The sequence below is a fragment of the Phodopus roborovskii genome, unplaced genomic scaffold, assembly GCF_943737965.1.
Source record: "Phodopus roborovskii unplaced genomic scaffold, PHOROB, whole genome shotgun sequence".
NCBI lineage: Eukaryota > Metazoa > Chordata > Mammalia > Rodentia > Cricetidae > Phodopus > Phodopus roborovskii.
Genome location: NW_026126585.1, coordinates 17459830 through 17478611, shown reverse-complemented (window position 1 = coordinate 17478611; position 18782 = coordinate 17459830). Strand labels below are relative to the sequence as shown.

At 46.8% G+C, this 18782-nt stretch overlaps 1 protein-coding gene across 1 annotated transcript; it reads right to left on the bottom strand.

The window, feature by feature from the left end:
• Positions 1–2735: 2735 nt before the first annotated feature.
• Positions 2736–13401, bottom strand: Adipor1 (adiponectin receptor 1). Its single transcript, XM_051203930.1, has 7 exons — positions 13194–13401; positions 10972–11085; positions 10063–10234; positions 8716–8902; positions 7172–7359; positions 3847–4040; positions 2736–3558 (listed from the first exon to the last, which is right to left on the bottom strand). The coding sequence occupies exons 1-7, from the start codon at positions 13332–13334 to the stop codon at positions 3430–3432; spliced, it is 1125 nt and encodes a 374-aa protein (XP_051059887.1). The 5' UTR covers positions 13335–13401; the 3' UTR covers positions 2736–3429.
• Positions 13402–18782: the final 5381 nt, after the last annotated feature.

The following is an 18782-nucleotide window of genomic DNA, read 5'->3' as shown; positions in this document are numbered from 1 at the left end:
TCCAGAGTATGTGGTACAGGACACTGCCCTAGAAGTTTATCCACACTAGGCAGGCACTCTCCCAACCACACATACCCCATCCTTATTAACAGGTTTTCATGAAAATGTAGTAACCTTGTTAAGAAAAAAAACAACAAAAAGCATTTTATAAACAGTGTAGTGGCACATGCCTGTAATCCCAACATGGGGCCATTTTCCAATGCATGACAAGTTTGAGGGCAGCCTGTGTTATAAGGAACCCTCTCAAAAACAAAACAAAAAACGTGCTTTTGGATAAAAAAAGGGGGGGGGGCTTTTAAACTGTAAACCACTGTCCTAAAGAAAAGGACTTACTTTTCCCAAAATGCAAAAGGTGAAGGCAGAACTAGTCAAAGTAAGCTATAAAAACATTTGTGAAAGATAAAACTTACAATCCCAGCACTCAAGAGGCAGAGACAAGTGAATCTCTGTGAGTTCAAAGCCAGCCTGGTCCACATAGGGTTTTAGGCCTGAGTTACACAGTGAGATCAACTTTTAAAAAAAAGAAAAATCCTTGGTGGTGTACACCTGTAATCCCAGCTACTCTTGACTCTGATGCACGGTTAGCCTTGGCACAGAATGCGTTCAAGGGCAGCCTGACCAATTTACTGACACCCTCTCTCCAAATAAAAAAATAAAAAACAAAAACAAAAAAATTCTTAGGTCAAAATTAAAAACATTGGTAAAGGAGCTCAGAGTTCTACGACTAGATCGTCAGCCTGATCTACAAGCGTGAGTTTCAGGACAGGCAGGGATCCACAGAGTAACCTTGTCTCAGAAGACAATAAAATAAAATAAAAAGCTGGGGCTTGGTGTTGAGATAGTTCAATGGTTCACAGTACTTTCTGTTCTTTCAGAGGACGTAAGTTGGGTTCCCAGTAGTACAGACAGGATAGTTTTCAACCATATGTAGCTGCAGTTCCAGAGGACTTGATGCCCCCCCCCACACACACTCACACAATAAAAATCGTAAGAAAATACTTATGACCTAAAGGACATGTTTGCTGATGAAATGAATTTTTAAGGTGTCCCATAGTGTAGTTATCAGGAATTGAAAAATACTAAACAATACTTGTATTGGAAAGTAAAAGAGTAAGTAGATTAGTGCCCCATTTTTTTTTTCTGATTATAGAATGTTATATTTACAAATCTACAGAATCTGATTCCTCACAACTTTGGTTTCCTGTATTTTGTCACTAATATTTAGTACGTGAGCAAAGGGCAATTTTGTTGGGAAAAAATTAGAAGTACTAAAACTAAAAACTGTATTGTCTGATTTCTGTAATGTTTATTTGCCTCCCCCAGCCAGAATCTGATATTCACAGCAACGTAATAGGACAAGTTAAATTATTAGTCATAGTCATCTGTATGTTAAAGACTGATATTTTCTAAAATTAGTTCTGGCTATTTCCCATGAGGGTCTGGTTATAGAAACCAACTGGCCATAAGAAAAATTAAAACACTAATAAATTATTTCAAAGACTACAAATAGCAAATAAAGTATTTCACAGAACATAAATGGCAGGTGGATAGAGGACATATACTCTTAGTAGAATATCGTTTTTACAGGGTGTGGGGCATGCCTGTAATCCCAGGACTCAGGGATAGAGACAGGAGACTCAAGAGAGTTCAAGGCCATCCATGGCTACACACCTAGCTGGAGGCCAGCCTGGGCTACGCGGCCATGCCCATGTGGCTGGAGTGAAACGGTTTTTCCTTTTCTTTTTTCATCACATTGCAGAGGCCTAGCTGGCCTGGACCTCACCATGGAGACCAAGCTACTCTCAAATTTATAGCAACCCACCTATTTCTGCGTCCCGGTTGTGGAAATGAAAAGCACACACCACCATGTCTACCTTTGTCCTTTTTGGTTTTAATTCCTATTTCCTGATGACCACTTGAGACTAAGAAATAGTTTGTTTCTTGTTCTATTTTTCTTTTCTATTTTTTTGTTTGTTTTGAAGCTGTCCCAGAACTCACAGAGATCCTCCTGCCCCTGTCTCTGGTGTGCTGGGGCTAAAGGCGTGCATGATCACACCCAGCTAAATTGTTTCTTCAAAAGATGCTCAGCTGTATAAACATTGAAGTGAACACACTGTACCTCACGGTCCTCCGTTAACTGCTCATTCGCTTGGAATTACCACCAGCTCACACTACCCGATGAACAGAAGCTCTTAAGCAGGTGCAATACAATTCACAAAGGTACCAAAGAACCTTTGTGACAATCACAGCAGACAAGGCGGGCCTTTGTGCGTGGGGTCTGAAGGAGGAGGTACAGTGGCACAGGCCAAACAACCACCTCTAGGGTTGAGTATGTCAAACATTGAACTGACTGAACTGTTCTTTAGCCGCCAAACTCTAGGATATGTTCCGACATTCCTGAGACTCTTATAATAATTAACACTACTATAGCACAGTAATCCCCCCCCCTTTTTTTTAAGACAGTGTCTCAAGAAAACTAGTCTCATACTAGGCAAACACTCTACCTTCTGATTCTGAGGGACATCCCCAGCCTGCACAGTAATTTTCCTAACGATGTCTGTGTGGGGCTACCCTGTATTAGAGGAGAGAAACTGAGAACTGAATTGCGCTTATTCACTGACCACATCTGTCTGACTGTCGGTGTGATTCAGATTTGAGTCGTCACAAGCCTCAATTCTCTGGAGCTGTGAGCAAGCGGTGTGGACAATGCATGTTAACTCTTTGAATGCCAAGCGTTGTCTGTACTTTCTTTTATTATAATAGTCTTTGCATCAAGATACATAGCAATGATAGCAGGTTTCTTTTTAAAGCTTAGTATTAAATATTAAATATCTTCCCCATTTTAATTTTACATTACTCTGCCAAGAAAAAGAAAAGGTTTTAAACTCAAGTTACTTGAAGCCTGGACATACTTCCATGATTAACCGGGCTACATAAAGGCGGTGGCTTTGTTTGTCCTGCCATATAAGCAGATCTAGGCCCTAGAAAGACGGGACTAGGTTATAATTGTTTTCGAAAAGTGTGCTACAAAAATGGATGGCCTGTTATCAGCCAGGTTACAAAGTAAGGATGGGGGGGGGGGCGTAAGGGAGGAATATTTTCTTCAAGAAAAAACAAAACATAATTTCTGAAGAATCCCAGTTCATAATTTTTCCCCCCAAAAAATGGCTGGAGGAATGGGTGAGATCTCAACATGAGCTTCAAAGTCCTTGCTGAGGTGGCTGCTGAGGAGGTGGCACCCAGCCAAGGAATGGAAAGGGGAGTTTTACTGCCCAGGGGCTGTGACAGTGAGCTGAGGCTGACTGGCACTCAGTTCTCTAAGAGGTTTCTTCTAGAAACAGACAACTCAGACTCTCCCTCTTACTTCGGCAGAGAAGTTATTTTTAAAAGCACTTGGGAAATTCCTCCTCCGACCTCGGGTGGGAAGGCTCAGAGAAGAGAGTCGTCGGTACAGCCGCCTTCCAGACCGTAGCGGAATTCCTGAAGGTTGGAGACCCCATAGAAGTGGACAAATGCTGCCGCCACCACCAGAACGTGGAAAATCTGATGAGACTGGAACTGCGGGGACAAACAGAGATCTCCTTTAGCAGGGTGCAGAGGACTGGGAGGACACTCTCTGCTGGTGTCTCCTTAAAAACTGCCTGACACCACAGAAGTCGTATCTGCTATAGAGCATCCTAAGAAAAGCTGTCAGAGACATCGGTGCTGATATTCGTTAGCCTCCACCTTCAGACACAACGTACAGTCAAATACTTCAAGACCCAAATCTCTTAACACATCTGCTCAGAGCTTTGAGCACGGGTCAGTCACTCACCAACACGGGCCCTTAGAAGAGTCATTTCTTACCCATATGTCAAATTTCCCGGGAAAGAAGCGCTCGGGGATCCGAGCGGCATACAGGCCTGCTCCGGTGATGTACATCACGGCCATGAGGAAGAACCAGCCCATCTGGCCCACGGTGGTGGCCTTGACAAAGCCCTCAGCGATTGTAAAGTGCATGGTGGGTACAACACCACTCAGGCCAAGTCCCAGGAACACGCCTGAAGAGAACACAGACATGACCGTCAAGCAGGAAATGGATGGGTGGAAGGCACTGCTTCCACTCTGTTTATGAAAAGCGACGCTTTTCTGATGAGTAGCACATGTTTAGGGAATGTAGACAAAGATGACTAACAGAAGGTGAGTTCTTGTGGGTTGAGGGGATCCTGTACTCTCTTTTGGCCTCTGTGGACACCTGTGACACATGTCAGACACAGACTCACACATACATACAAATAAAGTAAGGGGAGTAATGGGGGGAGGGCTAGCTGCTGATGAACTCCTTTAACTCCAGAACTTCAGAACTTGGGAGGCAGAGGCAGGGGGATCTCTTCCAGTTCCAGGCCAGCCTGGTCTACATATTGAGTTCTGGGACAGCCTGGGCTACCTAGTATGATCTTTCTTCAAAACAAAGTTTGAAAACACATACATTCAGTCAGTCAATCTGTCTGTCTGTCTTTGAAAACACATACATTCAGTCAGTCAATCTGTCTCTCTCTCTCTCTCTCTCTCTCTCTCTCACACACACACACACACACACACACACACACACCTGTCGAAAATCATCTGATGGCTGCCTTGTTACAGATCACGGATGGCTAGGATTCAGGTTCCAACCAGAGAGTAGGCTACCATTAAGATCACAGAAAGGGATGAAGAGACGCTCTGGGTCCTAGTTAGTGCTTGCTACGCTTCCAGAGAACGGCGGGTTCAGTTCCCAGCACCCAGGTTTGGTGACTCACAGCTGCCTGGAACTCCTGCTTCAGATCTGGCAGTCTCTTCTGGCTTCCACGGGCACATGCGGATACACACTAAGATACACTCATAGTCATAAATAAATAGTAAAATGTCGAGTCAGCCAAAAATCCCAGCAGGGACAGGAGAGAGCGAGAGGCCCTGAAGACCCCAGCTCTAAGGACTGTGACAGCCGAGTTTTCTTTGGAGGGTACAGCCATTGGGAGGTTGTCTAGGCTTCGGTGATGGCCCCACACCCACGCACATATGGGCAGAACTAGCGAGGCTCACAGTCCATTAGAGAAAACATAAAGAAAGAGAAAAGCGGGTGTAAGGTTGGGAGGGGAACAAGATGGAGAAGGTCTGGAAGGAGGCTGGAGAGAACACACAGAATCAAAATACACTGCATGCAAGCATGAAATTCTTAACAAAATTTACATTAGTCTTTATTTGTGTTGTCTTTGTGTAGCCCTGGCTGGCCTGAACTTACTCTGTACACCAGGCCGGCCTCAAATTCAGATTCGCTTGCCTCTGCCTCCCGAGTGCTGGAATAAAATGTGTGTATACCACCACGGCCCAGCCACAATTTACAATTTTTAAAATCATAAGAAGACTGACGTGATGTGGGAGGTCTTTCTGCACACTGTGAATATGTGTTGCTCTCCTGGGTTGATAAAGCTGCTTTAGCCATGGGACAGCAGCATAGAGCCAGGCGGGAAATCCAAACGGAGATACAGGAGAAGGGCAGAGTCTGAGAGATGCCAGCAGCCGCCCAAGGAGCAACACGCCAGAGCGTCGCTGGTAAGCCATGGACAGTGTGTGGCGATACACAGATTAATAAGAAATGGGTTAATTAAAATGTAAGAGCTACCTAGTAATAAGCCTTAGCCACCGGCCAAAGCTTTATAATTAATATTAAGTCTCTGAGTGATTATTTAAAAATGGCTGTGGGGCCAGGTGGGACAGGAAAGCCTCCGGTCACACTGAAGTAAACACATCGTCCGAGCAGAGGGAGAGATGTGCCTGGATGAGCAGCGGCCTGAAGCTGCAGGGACACACAGGTAAGTCACATGAAGGAAGGAGTAGCCCCACACTGCACAGAACAGGGACGAGGACCGCCCTCTCTACCCTGCAGGTGCTCTTGTCCAAACAGTGCCCGGCAAGCAGTCGGCACTCACTTACTAGTCCTTTTAGCTACAGAATTTTTTAAAAAGCATACATTACTAAGGAAGGGGCACAAGTTGGGCAGTGGTGGTGCACGCTTTTAATCCCAGCACTGGGGAGGAAGAGGCAGATGGATCTCTGTGAGTTTGAGACCAACCTGATCTATAGAGCGAGTGCCAGGCCAGGTTCCAAAGCTACAGTGTCTCAAAACAAAACAAAACCAGGAAGGAAGGAAGAGAAGGAGAAAGGGAGGGAAGGAGGGGCCAGTGGTATTGCCGAACACCTTTAATTCTAGCATTTGGGAAGCAGAGGCAGGTGGATCTCTGAGTTCAAAGCCAGCCTGGTCTACATAGTAAGTTCCAGACCAGCCAGGAATATATACAGAAGAACCCTGTCTTGAAAAACAAAAACAAACAAACAAACAAACAAAAAAAGAACCAAAACAAACAAGGAAGGGGGTTGTGGTGGTGGTAGAGTTGATTCAGAAGTACTCTGTGAGGATGCGGGTTCAAGTCCCAGGACCCACACGGCATGCAAGTGATACACACACATAAATGCAGGCAGAACACCCATGCACGTAAACTAGAAAACGAGTTAAGGGTGCTGAAAACAAATGGTAATTGGGGGTTGCTCCAAGTAATTGGGGTTACAGTGGTGGCTCTCAACCCACAGGTTGAGAGCCCTCTGGGGGACGTTGAACAGCCCTTTCACAGGGGTTGCAAAAGACCATTGCAAAACACAGATACTTACATTATGATTTATAAGAGTAGCAAAATTACAGTTTTGAAGTAGCAATAAAAACCTTACGGGTGTGTGTGGGGGGATCACACACATGAGGAACTGTATTTACGGTGTGTGTGTGTGCGTGTGTAGGGGGTCACACACACGAGGAACTGTATGGTGTGTGTGTGTGTGTGTGTGTGTGTGTAGGGGGTCACACACACGTGGAACTGTATTTACGGTGTGTGTGTGTGTGTGTAGGGGGTCACACACATGAGGAACTGTATTTACGGTGTGTGTGTGTGTGTAGGGGGTCACACACATGAGGAACTGTATTTACGGTGTGTGTGTGTGCGTGTGTAGGGGGTCACACACACGTGGAACTGTATTTACGGTGTGTGTGTGCGTGTGCGTGTGTGCACGCGCGTGTGGTCACACACACCGCACTGTATTAAAGAGTCGCGGCACCGGCACGGTTGGGGCACCCAGCAGCACCGAGCCCTGTCCTTCTCACCTGCTCTTGTTTGCCGGTGCTTGGGGGTGGCAAATCGGTCCCACTGTGCCACAATGATGGCAGAGATGCCCAGGACGCAGACGATGGAGAGGTAGATGAGCCGTGGCTGTGGGGAGCAGTAGAAGGAGTAGTAGAGCCAGGGGACAAAGCTCCCCATAATCAGTAGCGCGATCCCTGAATAGTCCAGTCTGAAAGGAAGCACAGAAGCCCAGCGCGGCGGGAATGTAGGGGCCTGCGGCTCATTACACAGCTCCTTTCACCTGCACCCAGATTTGACCCTGGGAACTAAACCCGACTCAACAGGACATTTGAAAAGAGAAAGGAGGCCATGAGGCTGGGAGGAGGACAGGACAGGGAAAGCTCTGGAAGGAAGGCGGAGGGGGTAGATGGAGTCTGACACACAAGTATAAACTTTACATTTTGTTTGTTTTGTTTTGTTTTTGGTGCGCGAGACCAGGTTTCTCTGTGTAGCCCTGGCTGGCCAGGAACTAGCTCCGGAGTCCACAAAGTCAAAGCACATTTTACTTTCCAGTGAAGTCTCTGAGGAAGCCAGGTGTGGTGCACACCTGTAATCCTAGCACTTGGAAGGTCGGGGCATGAGGACGGGAGTTCAAGACCACACAGAGCTGCAGAAGACACTTTCAGAAATTCTGCCACAATCAGCTGGTTCCCAGCTCACACTCAGGAAGGGCTCTGGGTTATTTCCCCAATCTCATGGAGCTCTGAAAATAAAACCCTTGGACTAGGAGCGGCAGGGGCTTCTCACTGTTTTTAGACAAGGTCCTGCTAAACCACCTTAAACCCATTATGCAGCCTACACCGGAATCCAATTTGCAGTTCATTCTCCTGCCTCTGCCTCCCACGTGCTGGGATTAGTTACGTGACATCGCGCTCAGTGGAAGATACTCTTGTCCGTCCTATTGACTTTTTCCTTCATTTACTTGCTATATTTTCAGGCTTGTCTCAAATCTCTGTTCTCACGTGTCCTCTGGTCTCAGCCCACTGAGTGCATCCCACCCTGCTGGGCAATGGTCTGCTAAATAATAAAGCTGAACTCTCGTCATTGGCCTTATTGGGAGAAACAAAATAATCTACCACCATTACTAAGAAAGCAGGAACCACCACCACTCAAGTAAACAGATCCCCATGCTGGGCCAGGAACACCGACTGCGCCTGACAGACAGCTGATCTGATTCGTCTAGTACTGCCTGGTCAACAAAGATAAGCTTTTGGGGGTGGGGGAGGGGAGAGCACTAGCCTTATGAGGCAGACTGCCTGCCTCACACTACTTTGGCTGAGCCAATACACAGATAAGCCAGTCTTATGCACATGGTCTCCAAAGCAAGTCACTGACACCTCAAGTACCGTTTCAGTAGAAGACATAGCCCATATCTGCTGAGGAAGGAGGTCGGGATGCTCTCATGAAGTTCTTACATAACAGCAGAAGAGAAACCCTCGTTTTCAAGCATCCGCTGGGTACTGGGACAAGATTCGATTCAACAATAATGCACGGTGGTCTTCGCTTCTGCTCTCTTTCAACTTACTTGGAAAAAGTCCGAGAGACTTTCTCTGAATGACAATAGACGGTGTGGAAAAGCCAGGAGAAGCTGAGGCAGAGGACTGCTCCCAGAAAGAACATCCCAAACACCACCTTCTCCTGCAGGGGAGCCATGAAGTACATATTCGGTCTGAGCATGGTCAAGATTCCCAAAAAGAGAAACAGCACAAAACCTGCACAAGGGAAGAAGAGAAAACGAAACACCCATGAGGAAGAGCCAATGCACGCACGCACGCACGCACGTACACACGCACGGTGACCATGGATGCTTCTATTGGTAAATGAGGAGAATTAGCTAAGGATGATCCTTCCCACCTCCCTGCCTCCACCTCATGAGTACTGGGGTTACAGGCATATGCCAGTTTACTTGGTGCGAAGAAGGATCAAACCCAGGACTTCTTGAAGCCACGTAAATGTACTTACTATCAGCTGATGTACACGCTCCGGCCACAAAGATACCATTCTGTGAAATGTTGGCATTTTGTTTTTTTATAGTGGCAAACTAGGAATAGGAGTTCCCATCACATGAATGTTCTACTAGGAATCCAAGGACAACACACAGTACTATTTTCTGTTTTGGCCCTTCTACCCTGCTGTAAAGATCAGCAATCAAATGTCGATTAAGATTAAGGGCAACTCCTGACAAACACTATAGAATTCCTTGGTAAGAAAGACTGGAATTCCCTTTTTGCTGTTTTTTTCTTTGTTTTTGAGACAGGGTGTAGTGACTTGGAAGAAACCCCAACTAAGACTCAGGTCTCACTATGTAGCTCTGGCCAGCCTGAAACTCCTATGTAAAACAGGCTGAACTCAAACTCACAGAGATCCAAGTGCATGTATGTCTTAGATGGGTGATGGGTTCTATTGCTATGAAGAGACACCATGACCATGGCAACTCTTTTTTTTTTTTTCTTCTCATGGCAACTCTTATAAAGGAAAGCATTTAACTGGAGCTGGCTCACAGTTTCAGAGGTTTAGTCTATTGTCATCACAGTGGGAAGCGTGGGGCATCCACGCAGAGATGGTGCTGTAGAAGCAGCCGAGAGTTCTTTATCCAGCATCGGGCTGAGAACTGGCTTGAGCATCTGAGACCTCAGCGTCCACTCCTAGTGACACACTTCCTCCCACAAAGCCACACCTACCACAACAAGGCCACACCACCTAATAGAGCCACTCCCCGTGAGCCTATGGGGGCCGATTTCTTTCAAAGCACTACGGCGTGCATCACCACCACCACCGCCGACCTAAGACTAGAATTCTTGCTGCGAATGTTGCTCAGTGGCACAGCACTTGTCAACAGAAATTGGATTCTTTCCTCATCCAAATCACTCACCAAGCAGATGGGTCCAGATGTTGCCAGTTTCTGTGTGGATGCGGAAGATGCTCTTGAAGCAAGCCCGGAAGGAGGGCATAGGTGGTCTATGGCCGTGTAACAGGTAGTCATTGTCTTTGAGCCAGTCAGGAAGTACATCATAGGGGATGACTCTCCAACGTCCTTCCCAGACCTGCAATACACGTGGCGCCTTTAGGTGGGCCTCAGTGAACACCAGGTTTCCAGAAAGCCCTGCACTGAAGAAGAACCTGTCACTCAGGCTTCAGATGGCCCCAAGTCACAGGAAAATAAGCCTGGATTTGGAGATCCCAAAGACAGAAAAAAAGGGACGAGCAGGGCGTTGACTCATATTTTGATCAGTTTATGGAGATCCTCCTACAGGCTCCTTGAATTCTCAAAATTAATGAGAGAAAACACAGATATTATAGACGTGGTTTCCACAGACCTGTGATGATGTCCTAGAGTCCCTCTGTCTCCCGCTCCTCTGTCCCCGTTAACAATTCTAAGTTCGAACGAGGCTAATACTACATCTTGTAAAGCAGGAATTCTTTCTTCTTTCTTTTAAAAATGTATTTCTTGTTTGGGTGGTGGCGCACCCCTTTAGTCCCAGCACTCCGGAGGCAGAGGCAGGCAGATCTCTGTGAGTTCAAGGTCAGCCTGGTTTACAGAGCGAGTTCCAGGACAGGCTCCAAAGCTACACAGAGAAACCCTGTCTTGAAAAACAAAACAAAACAAATCAAAAAAAGTATCCTGTATGTATGTTTGTGAAGAGCAGAGGACAACTTGTGGGAATCATTCATTCTTTCTTATCAGAAGGACAAGGGATTGAACTCAGGTCATCAAAGCAGTTAGAGACATCCCAGACAAGCCTGCTCCCCACCCCCTTCCCTTTCCGGCTCTGGGCTGCACCTTGTACACGAACTCCTCCATCTTCTCCATGGCATGGTGGGCTTGCAGAGGAAGTGTCAGTACCCGCACCTCCTCCTCTTCCTGAGGCACTGGGCATGTCTGCTCTTCTTCAGCCTAAGGACGACAAACACAAAGATGCAGACAGCATCTCCTAACCTGTACCGTTTCTGGGCACACACAAAGCAGCTCAAACTCAGGATCCTACCCAGCCTCTTCATAGAGCTGGTACCTCCTCTCCCAAACATGGGACTTACTGTGTTCACAACACTGCTGTCTGAGAGTCATACTTCGCCAATACTGGAGTGAAAGTTCTATTTGGCACAGAGGAGGCAGGGTGACAAAGATTAGCCTTGTCAGGGCACAGGCTTAGGTTTTCTTTTTTAATTTTCATTTAATCTCATTTACTTAAATATATTACAGGTACATATTGATACTTTTTTTTTTTTTTAATTTTAGTGTGTGTACTTCCACGCGAAGGCATACAGAACTCAAGACAGCTTGAGGGAGTTGTTTACCATATAGGTTCCAGGGATCAAACTCAGCTTATCAGGCTTGGCAGCACGAACCCTTAAGTACTGAGCCATCTTGCCAGCCTCCATTCCCTTTTGGAGGACAAGTAGTCCACAACTTTCCCCAATTCCCCAAATAGTCTTATCTTCCAGTTTACTAATAATTACCTGTCTCCCCTGCCCCAAGACAGTTTCTTTCACTATGTGGCCCTGGCTGGCTTGGAACCCATTATATAGATCAGGCTGGCCCCTCAACCCAGGAAGATCCATCTGCCTCCACCTCCACCTCCGCGTCCTGAGAACTGGGATTGAAAGTGTACAAATCAACTGTAGCCAAAGGCGATGGCACACACGTTTAATCCCAGCTCTGGGAGGCAGGCAGGTGGACCGCTGCGATTGAGGCCTGTCTAGTCTGTAAGTTAGTAAGTTCCAGGACAGTCAGAGCTACAGAAAACAACAAAAAACGAAATAGGGAAACCGGCTCCATGGTTAAGAAAACTTAATCGCCCTTACAGAGGACCGGGGTACAGTTCCCAGCACTGGCAAGGCAGCTCACAACTGCCTGTAACCCCAGTTCTAGGGGCATTTGATACCTCTAACCTCCATAGATTCTTGCACGTGTGCGCACAGCGCGCGCGCGCACGCACACACACACACACACACACACACACACTCTCTCTCTCTCTCTCTCTCCCACCTCATAAAATACGTATTTTCTTCAAAAGCCCGCAGCGTGTCCCGGGCATATGGGGTCTGGTGGCTCACACTTTCCCCTGTGTTTAAGACCCTAATCCCTCTGAGATTTTCTTAGGTAGATTTTAGCTTGCTCACCCCAACATCCATTCTTTTACTCTTCTCCAAAGGAACAAAAACCCTAGGTTAATTCAGGGTGGCAATGTTACTACGTTCTTACACCAGGCCCCGTAAAAAAACATATGTCCCGACCTTCCCATGAAGTATATGATTAAGTTCTGGGATGCTACAAGGTCTTTCCCTATAGTCTTTTTTTTTTTTTTTTTTTTTTTTTTGCGGGGGGAGGGGGCGCGGTGTGGGAGGGAGGGTGCTTTCAAGACAAGGTTTCTCTGTGCAGCCATGGCTGTCCTGGAACTCACAGAGCTCCGCCTGCCTCTGCCTCCCGAGTGCTGGAGGCCTGTCCGCCACCATTACACTCCCTACTCATTTACAGAGTTACAGAGGAAGACTGGAATGGTTCTTCCACCCCCTTTCCTCTTCCACGGTGCAGGAGCGTGGGCGTGAGAGGAGACACACAAAGAATTAGGTGGTGGTGGACCAGATGCATGTCTTCAATCCCAGCACTCGGGAGGCAGAGGCAGGGGGATCTCTGTGAGTTCGAGGCCAGCCTGGTCTACAGAGCGAGTTCCAGGACTAGGAACAGGAGAGGTGTGTGACAGGGAAGCTCGGGATTGGTTACCTGGGAGATTTCCCCTTGTCAAAGTTGAAGGACATTAACTCATGTCCATTCAGTGATCCCTAATGTCGCTTCCGGTCGCTTCCGTTCTTCTGACGGACACTGGGTGCTGCTCTTTTAGGAAATTAACTCCCCAAAGCTCAAGTCAGAAAAACTGGATAAAGACTTGCCCAGAGCTGTTCCCAGGCACTGTGGTTATTGTGGAAGTGAGGTGAGGGCTAAACAATAGGCTGAGGAGGCTCGGGAGGGCGCTGGTCGAGGGGTCAGCTCTGGCGACAGCTCACCTTGGCTGGGCTGGACGCTGCCCGCTTGCCCTTCTCCTCCAGCAGGGGACCCAGTTCAGCCAATTCCACTTTGTCAGTTTCTCTGTTACTAGAAGGGGCCCCACTGCCCTGCGCCGCCACAGGCCCTCTGTGGGAAGACATCTGGCCGGTACCTCAATACCCTGCAGCTTCAGCTTGAGGAAAGGTCGGGGTATCTCAGCCCCGGGGGGCAGAGATCTTCCTGTGGTGGTAGACACTGCAAACACAGACATGAGGGGTGTTGTTGACAACATGCAATCCATTTCTGTAACTCTACCCTGAATGTGAAACAGTCAATCAGCTTACCCGAATTGTACAGGCTAGCTCACTGTTTCAGTGGAATCTACCGTCTTCTTTAGAATATTATGCTTCACCAGAAACCCTAATCTCACATATGCACATATATAAAATCTCATTATATACATACATGATCTCATCCCTTTTCCCACAAAAGGCCTAGGTGTGGAATTGACAACAAAAACAAAGGCGTGCTGCAGAGTGTGCTCCTGTTACTAACTGGCTGCTTCATGCCGCACTCAATACATCTATTTCCTTTTTTGGGGGGAGTGTGGGGGTGGTTTGAGGCCAGCTTCTCTACACAGCTCCAGTTAGCCTGGAACTTGATACGTAAACCACACTGGTTTCAAACTCAGAGATCCACCTGCCCCTGCTTGAGTGGCGTGATCAAAGGCACGTGCCACCACGCCTAGCCTTCTCCTTGAAAGAAGCACACACCCGGCCACAATGATTAAAAGATCTCGCAGGCTTGGTAGCGGTAGATTAAATGCATCTGCACTCATTTGGCCTTTATCTACATATATTTGGACAAACGTGCCTTGCAGGGGCATACTCAGCATATACTCACTGGTTAATTCCTCTACAAAACTACTAAGGTTTGTAAGGTTACTGTCTGGGTTCGGGGCTCCAGTAACAAGGTCTCCTCACACTCCTCCTACAACCAGCAATGACTTACCTGGGAGCAGGAAGCTGAAGACAAAGAGACACCCCAGGTTTTCCCTTTGCCATACACATACCTAATCACTGGCTCTGCCAGAGCATGTCCCAACCACCAGAGCCCATAAACGCAAGCCCCACTCATATTACATTTTTATAAACCAGAGACCAGGCATACAAGATCATTTAAGAAAATCAGAATTCAGCCTTCCCAGAAAACTCCCAAGCACTCTAGGATTTTCTGCATTGGGCTTGACGTTGAATTTTCAAAATAGGCGTCAGGGAGATAGAAATGATATAAAAAAGGGAAGGAACGTTTCCAAAGATTTCTACTATGTTGTAAATTGCCAAGTCTTCCTTCTTCCAGAAACAAGGGCCTTTGTTACTCATAGCAACAGCCCTAGCCAGAATATTAACATAGGACAATGCAGAAAACAAAAACAAAAACAAAAAAAAGAAAAAAAACAAAAACCCAGCAGGTTGTATGGTAAGTGAGGAATTTAAACTTAAGAGGCAGACTCTTTTATGTTGAGAGTAACCCTGACTACTCCTTAGAGACACAACGCTTTCTCCATGGCAGCTCCCTATATAAACAAACACCTTTGACATCTGTACTGGTCTTTACCCAAGAGTAATCTCTCAGAGGTTATAATTAGGTGTATGTAGGTTATGGTTAATCTTAGGTATCAGTGATTGGATTAAGCAGCATCCAGACAGTTGCCAAAGCATCCTGTGGTGTGCTGGGTTTCAGGAAGACACGGGCATTTGATTTAGTGGCCCGAGTACGGAAGATGGCTGCCTCCCCCCCCCCAGGCAGAACAAAGCAGAGGAAAAGTGAACTTTGAGGAGGTGTATACATACACACACACATACATACGAAGTATTCTCTCTCGGTGATGGAAGTTTCTCCCTGCAGACATGTACAAGTCTAGGTTCTCTGGCCTTTGGACTCTGGGGCAAGCACCAACAACCTCCAACATTCAGCCTTCGTTTGGTAATCACACCACTGGACTCCCTAGTTCTCCAGCTTGCAAACAGTCTATTTGGAGAGTTAGCCTCCACCCTCATGTAGGCTAACTCCCCCTCTCAAATGCCTGCGCCTACCTACCTGCTTCCTACTGGTTCTGGCAATGCCTGACTAATATTTTAATCTGCCCTCGGGTGAAGGCAGTGCTCAGAACTCATGCATCCTCCTATGTTGTAAGGGTCAGATCTAGTCCCAGTGAGACACGAACAATAACACACTATATAGCACACCTTTATCAGCACAGCCAGTTCCTCCGCCCCTAATCGTGCGACACTATGGCATCTGCCAACACACACAGTCAGTCAACACGCAAGCTTAACAAGAACAGGAAACCCCAGCGGATAGGCATCTCATATGAAAAGAGGTACTGGGAAATCTTAACTGCTGACCTCAAAACATACTTCCTCAATGGGAAATCCTACTGAATAAACAGTTCTGAGACATCGATTTGTAACACTGAGCAACAAACAGACAGACCAACAAATAACTCTGGCCATCTTTGAGAAGGCTGAAAAGAAGGGCACACACTAAGCTACCAGATACAACAGGCAAGCAGGGGAGAAACTGGACAGCAGCGCTCATATTCTGGAACACGGTAACAATTCACCGGTCCTAAAATGATGCAGACCTGTAGTAGTTTTGGTCTGAATGTGTATTTCACAATGAATGAAGAAGGCCAAGACACATGATTTATCATCATAGCACTGGTCAAGGTTTGTAACGTTTTTCTCTACCGTGGGGCCTTCTCTCATCCTTTCCCCCAGAATAAGCCAACTCATTCACTGAATATTTAACAACCACGTTTAGGAGAATAAGGTCCTGTGCAACACAGACGCTGAACAACTTACATCACTGTCTTTGTATTATCAGAAGGCTTAATCTGTGACATGTCCACGTTAAGAGACATGATCTCACTGCTCCAGGAGAACGGTGCAGGAAGAGGACTCTTTAAACAGAGTGGTCCCGCTCTTAATTCACTTGAGTGCGGTTTAAATATTCCACAAGAGGCCCAAGATTGATACAGACTTCAAGCTGTACAACGAGAGTCCAAAGCTCAGAGACAGAATCCAACTTGGTATTTTTACTCGTGTCTTTAATTGACCAGAAACGTTTTGTGACTTCAAATCCTTTGGACAAAGCTCTGTTCTCCTTTCCTCCCAAGTGACTTGCTCCTGCCAATTCTGTCCAGACCCCCTCTCACTAGCTCCGAGCCCCTCCCACCTCCTTAGACCTAGAGTCTCTAAACCTAACCGCCATCCCAGCTACCTCAAAACGCAGCCATCAGCTACAAGTGGTCACACAAAATATACCATACAGTGGAGGTCAATGGAGATCATGTCAGCACTGTGAGAAAATCCACTGTCCAGTTTGGTCTTCTAAACTGTAGCAACACAGAGACAGGAAAGGAAGAAAGGGAGCTGAGGTCTGGCAAGAAAAAAGAGCAGGAACACTAGGCCCTGTAAATAGCATTGCTCTATGGCGGACCACTCACCAACAACAGGAAACTACAAGCATCTTAGTCTATTCACTTAAATTCCACACAAACCCCTAAGGCGTTAGACCGATTCCAGGAGACCCAGAAGAGCCAAGACGAAGTTCAACTTTCTGGAGCGCTCTACGTCCTTACACATCTTAGAGGAAACACCTTTCCTCCCAAATGGGCCACACCCAACACAGCAAATTATAATTGAACCAAACTCAAGAGTGCATTTTTGTTGGGATTTCTTCAACCCAAGCTAATAAACTTTACCACTAAGCTTCCCAACTGGACAAAGATAAGCTATTATAAAGCTGTGGACACAGAGAGGGATTTGTGTTCCTACAAGGAAGATAATCCTACACCAAACTTGGGAGAAAAAGTTGAGTTTTAATCACCGGCCAATTAGCTGAAGAGTGTCCCTTGGAGATTTTTGACGATAATTTATCCTCTGAAGCAATATCCAAGTTTTCCAAGCTATGACACACACTTTCCCTGGAGTCAAAGGCTCGCAGGGTCCAGGAGATTTGACCTCAGCTTCTGGACGCTTAGAGAGTATGACAGTGAGTTGGGTCCTGTCTATGCAGCTTGATTATCATCCTGCTGAAGAAAGACCAGTCTAGCAGTCCCGACAAAGACCCTTTTTCTCCTCTTAACAAGTCTTCTAAGGGAGGTTAATTTCATAGCTCCACTGGGGAAAAGTGAGTCAAGGCAAAGGTCAATGTTTGACATTACCAACTACAGTACTGGGACCTTAGCTCTTCTATTTGATGCCAAGCGTTACTGACTCAGAATCTGAAGGGGGAAGCAAGTCACAATCTAACTTCCGCTGTAGCTCTGTCAGTTAATCCCAACTGAAGAAAACAGGGCTTTTTAATCTCAGAGACGGGCAAACTTTCCTAAAGCCAGACACACCAAAAGCAGGGGGTAGGGCAGGAGGACTAGGTAAGGGGGACTTTTACGTCACCACCCCAACCCTTTAAGACAGGGTCTTGCTAGGCAACTGTGGCTGGCTTGGGGCATCTTATATAGTTGAGATTGGTCTAGAAACTCTGGTAATCCTCCTGCCTCAGCCTCCCAAATGCTAGGATCACTGACAGGTATGTACCATGCCCAGCACATTTCAAAGGTTTGGTGGCTACGGCTGCACAGCACAGCACTCACTCTAGTGCACCCCCAAATCCTCTTTAAACCACATATCCATAAACTCGCAAGGGAACTGACAGGTGCTTGTTTAAAAGCCAATCACCCGAACTGGTTTGGCTAGAGAGTATCTTCAAGATCTCCGCAGCCCGAGACTGCTCCAAACTTCATAAGCATTAGTCACACCCCAGCATTTCTGAGCAGCAAAGTGGGACCAAGTTCAGTCTGGTGAGAACTGTCTGAGCAGCAGATTAGGGACAAAGGCACATCAAGGACAAAAAGCAGCAAGTTTGACGAATACCAGCACCACCACATTACTTAACAGAGCCCGGAGACGAGAAGATGACAAGTAGATGGGCAGTTGACATGGCAGGGGAGTGCCAGAGTTTCAACTTGGCTTTACACTACTTCCTACAGAAGCAGGGAACTCCTCCTCCTCCCTGGCCTCCAACGAAGGATAAACTCCATCTTTTGGCCAGAGATTATCTATTGAGTACTACAAAGTGCACAGTTCTGGCCACTGAGAGAGGCGAAAGCAGACTAAGAAGCTTGGAATGGTTGCTGAGCACACCCTGAATTCCACAGGCAGGAGGACATCTGTGAGTTCGAGGCCAGTTCCAGGACAGCCAGGGCCACACAGAGAGACCCTGTCTCGAGAACAAAAACAAAACAACAACAACAAAAAGGGTTTCCTGAGGGCTGCAAGGCAATGGAGAGCTGGCTTCGTGGTTAACAGTACTCTCTGCTTTTCCAGAGGACCCTGGTTTAATCCCCAGCAGTCACGTTGGCTCACAGTTCTCCACCCCCTGCTTAGGTGACTGTCCCTTCCTGGAGGGCCACCAGTGTGGACACCAGGCATGCACATACATATACATGCAGACCAAACAGCTGTACACATAACATCTTTAAAAATTAAAAAAAATTAGCTGGGCATGGTGGTAGCACATGCTTTTGATCCCAGCACTCAGGA

Coding starts and splice junctions, on each gene's coding strand:
- Adipor1 (XM_051203930.1), bottom strand. CDS start 13,334: ATGTCTTCCCACAGAGGGCCTGTGGCGGCGCAGGGCAGTGGGGCCCCT. Junction 11,086..13,193: donor CAGCGTCCAGCCCAGCCAAG/GTGAGCTGTCGC, acceptor TGTCGTCCTTAG/GCTGAAGAAGAGCAGACATG. Junction 4,041..7,171: donor GCACCGGCAAACAAGAGCAG/GTGAGAAGGACA, acceptor TGTTCTCTTCAG/GCGTGTTCCTGGGACTTGGC.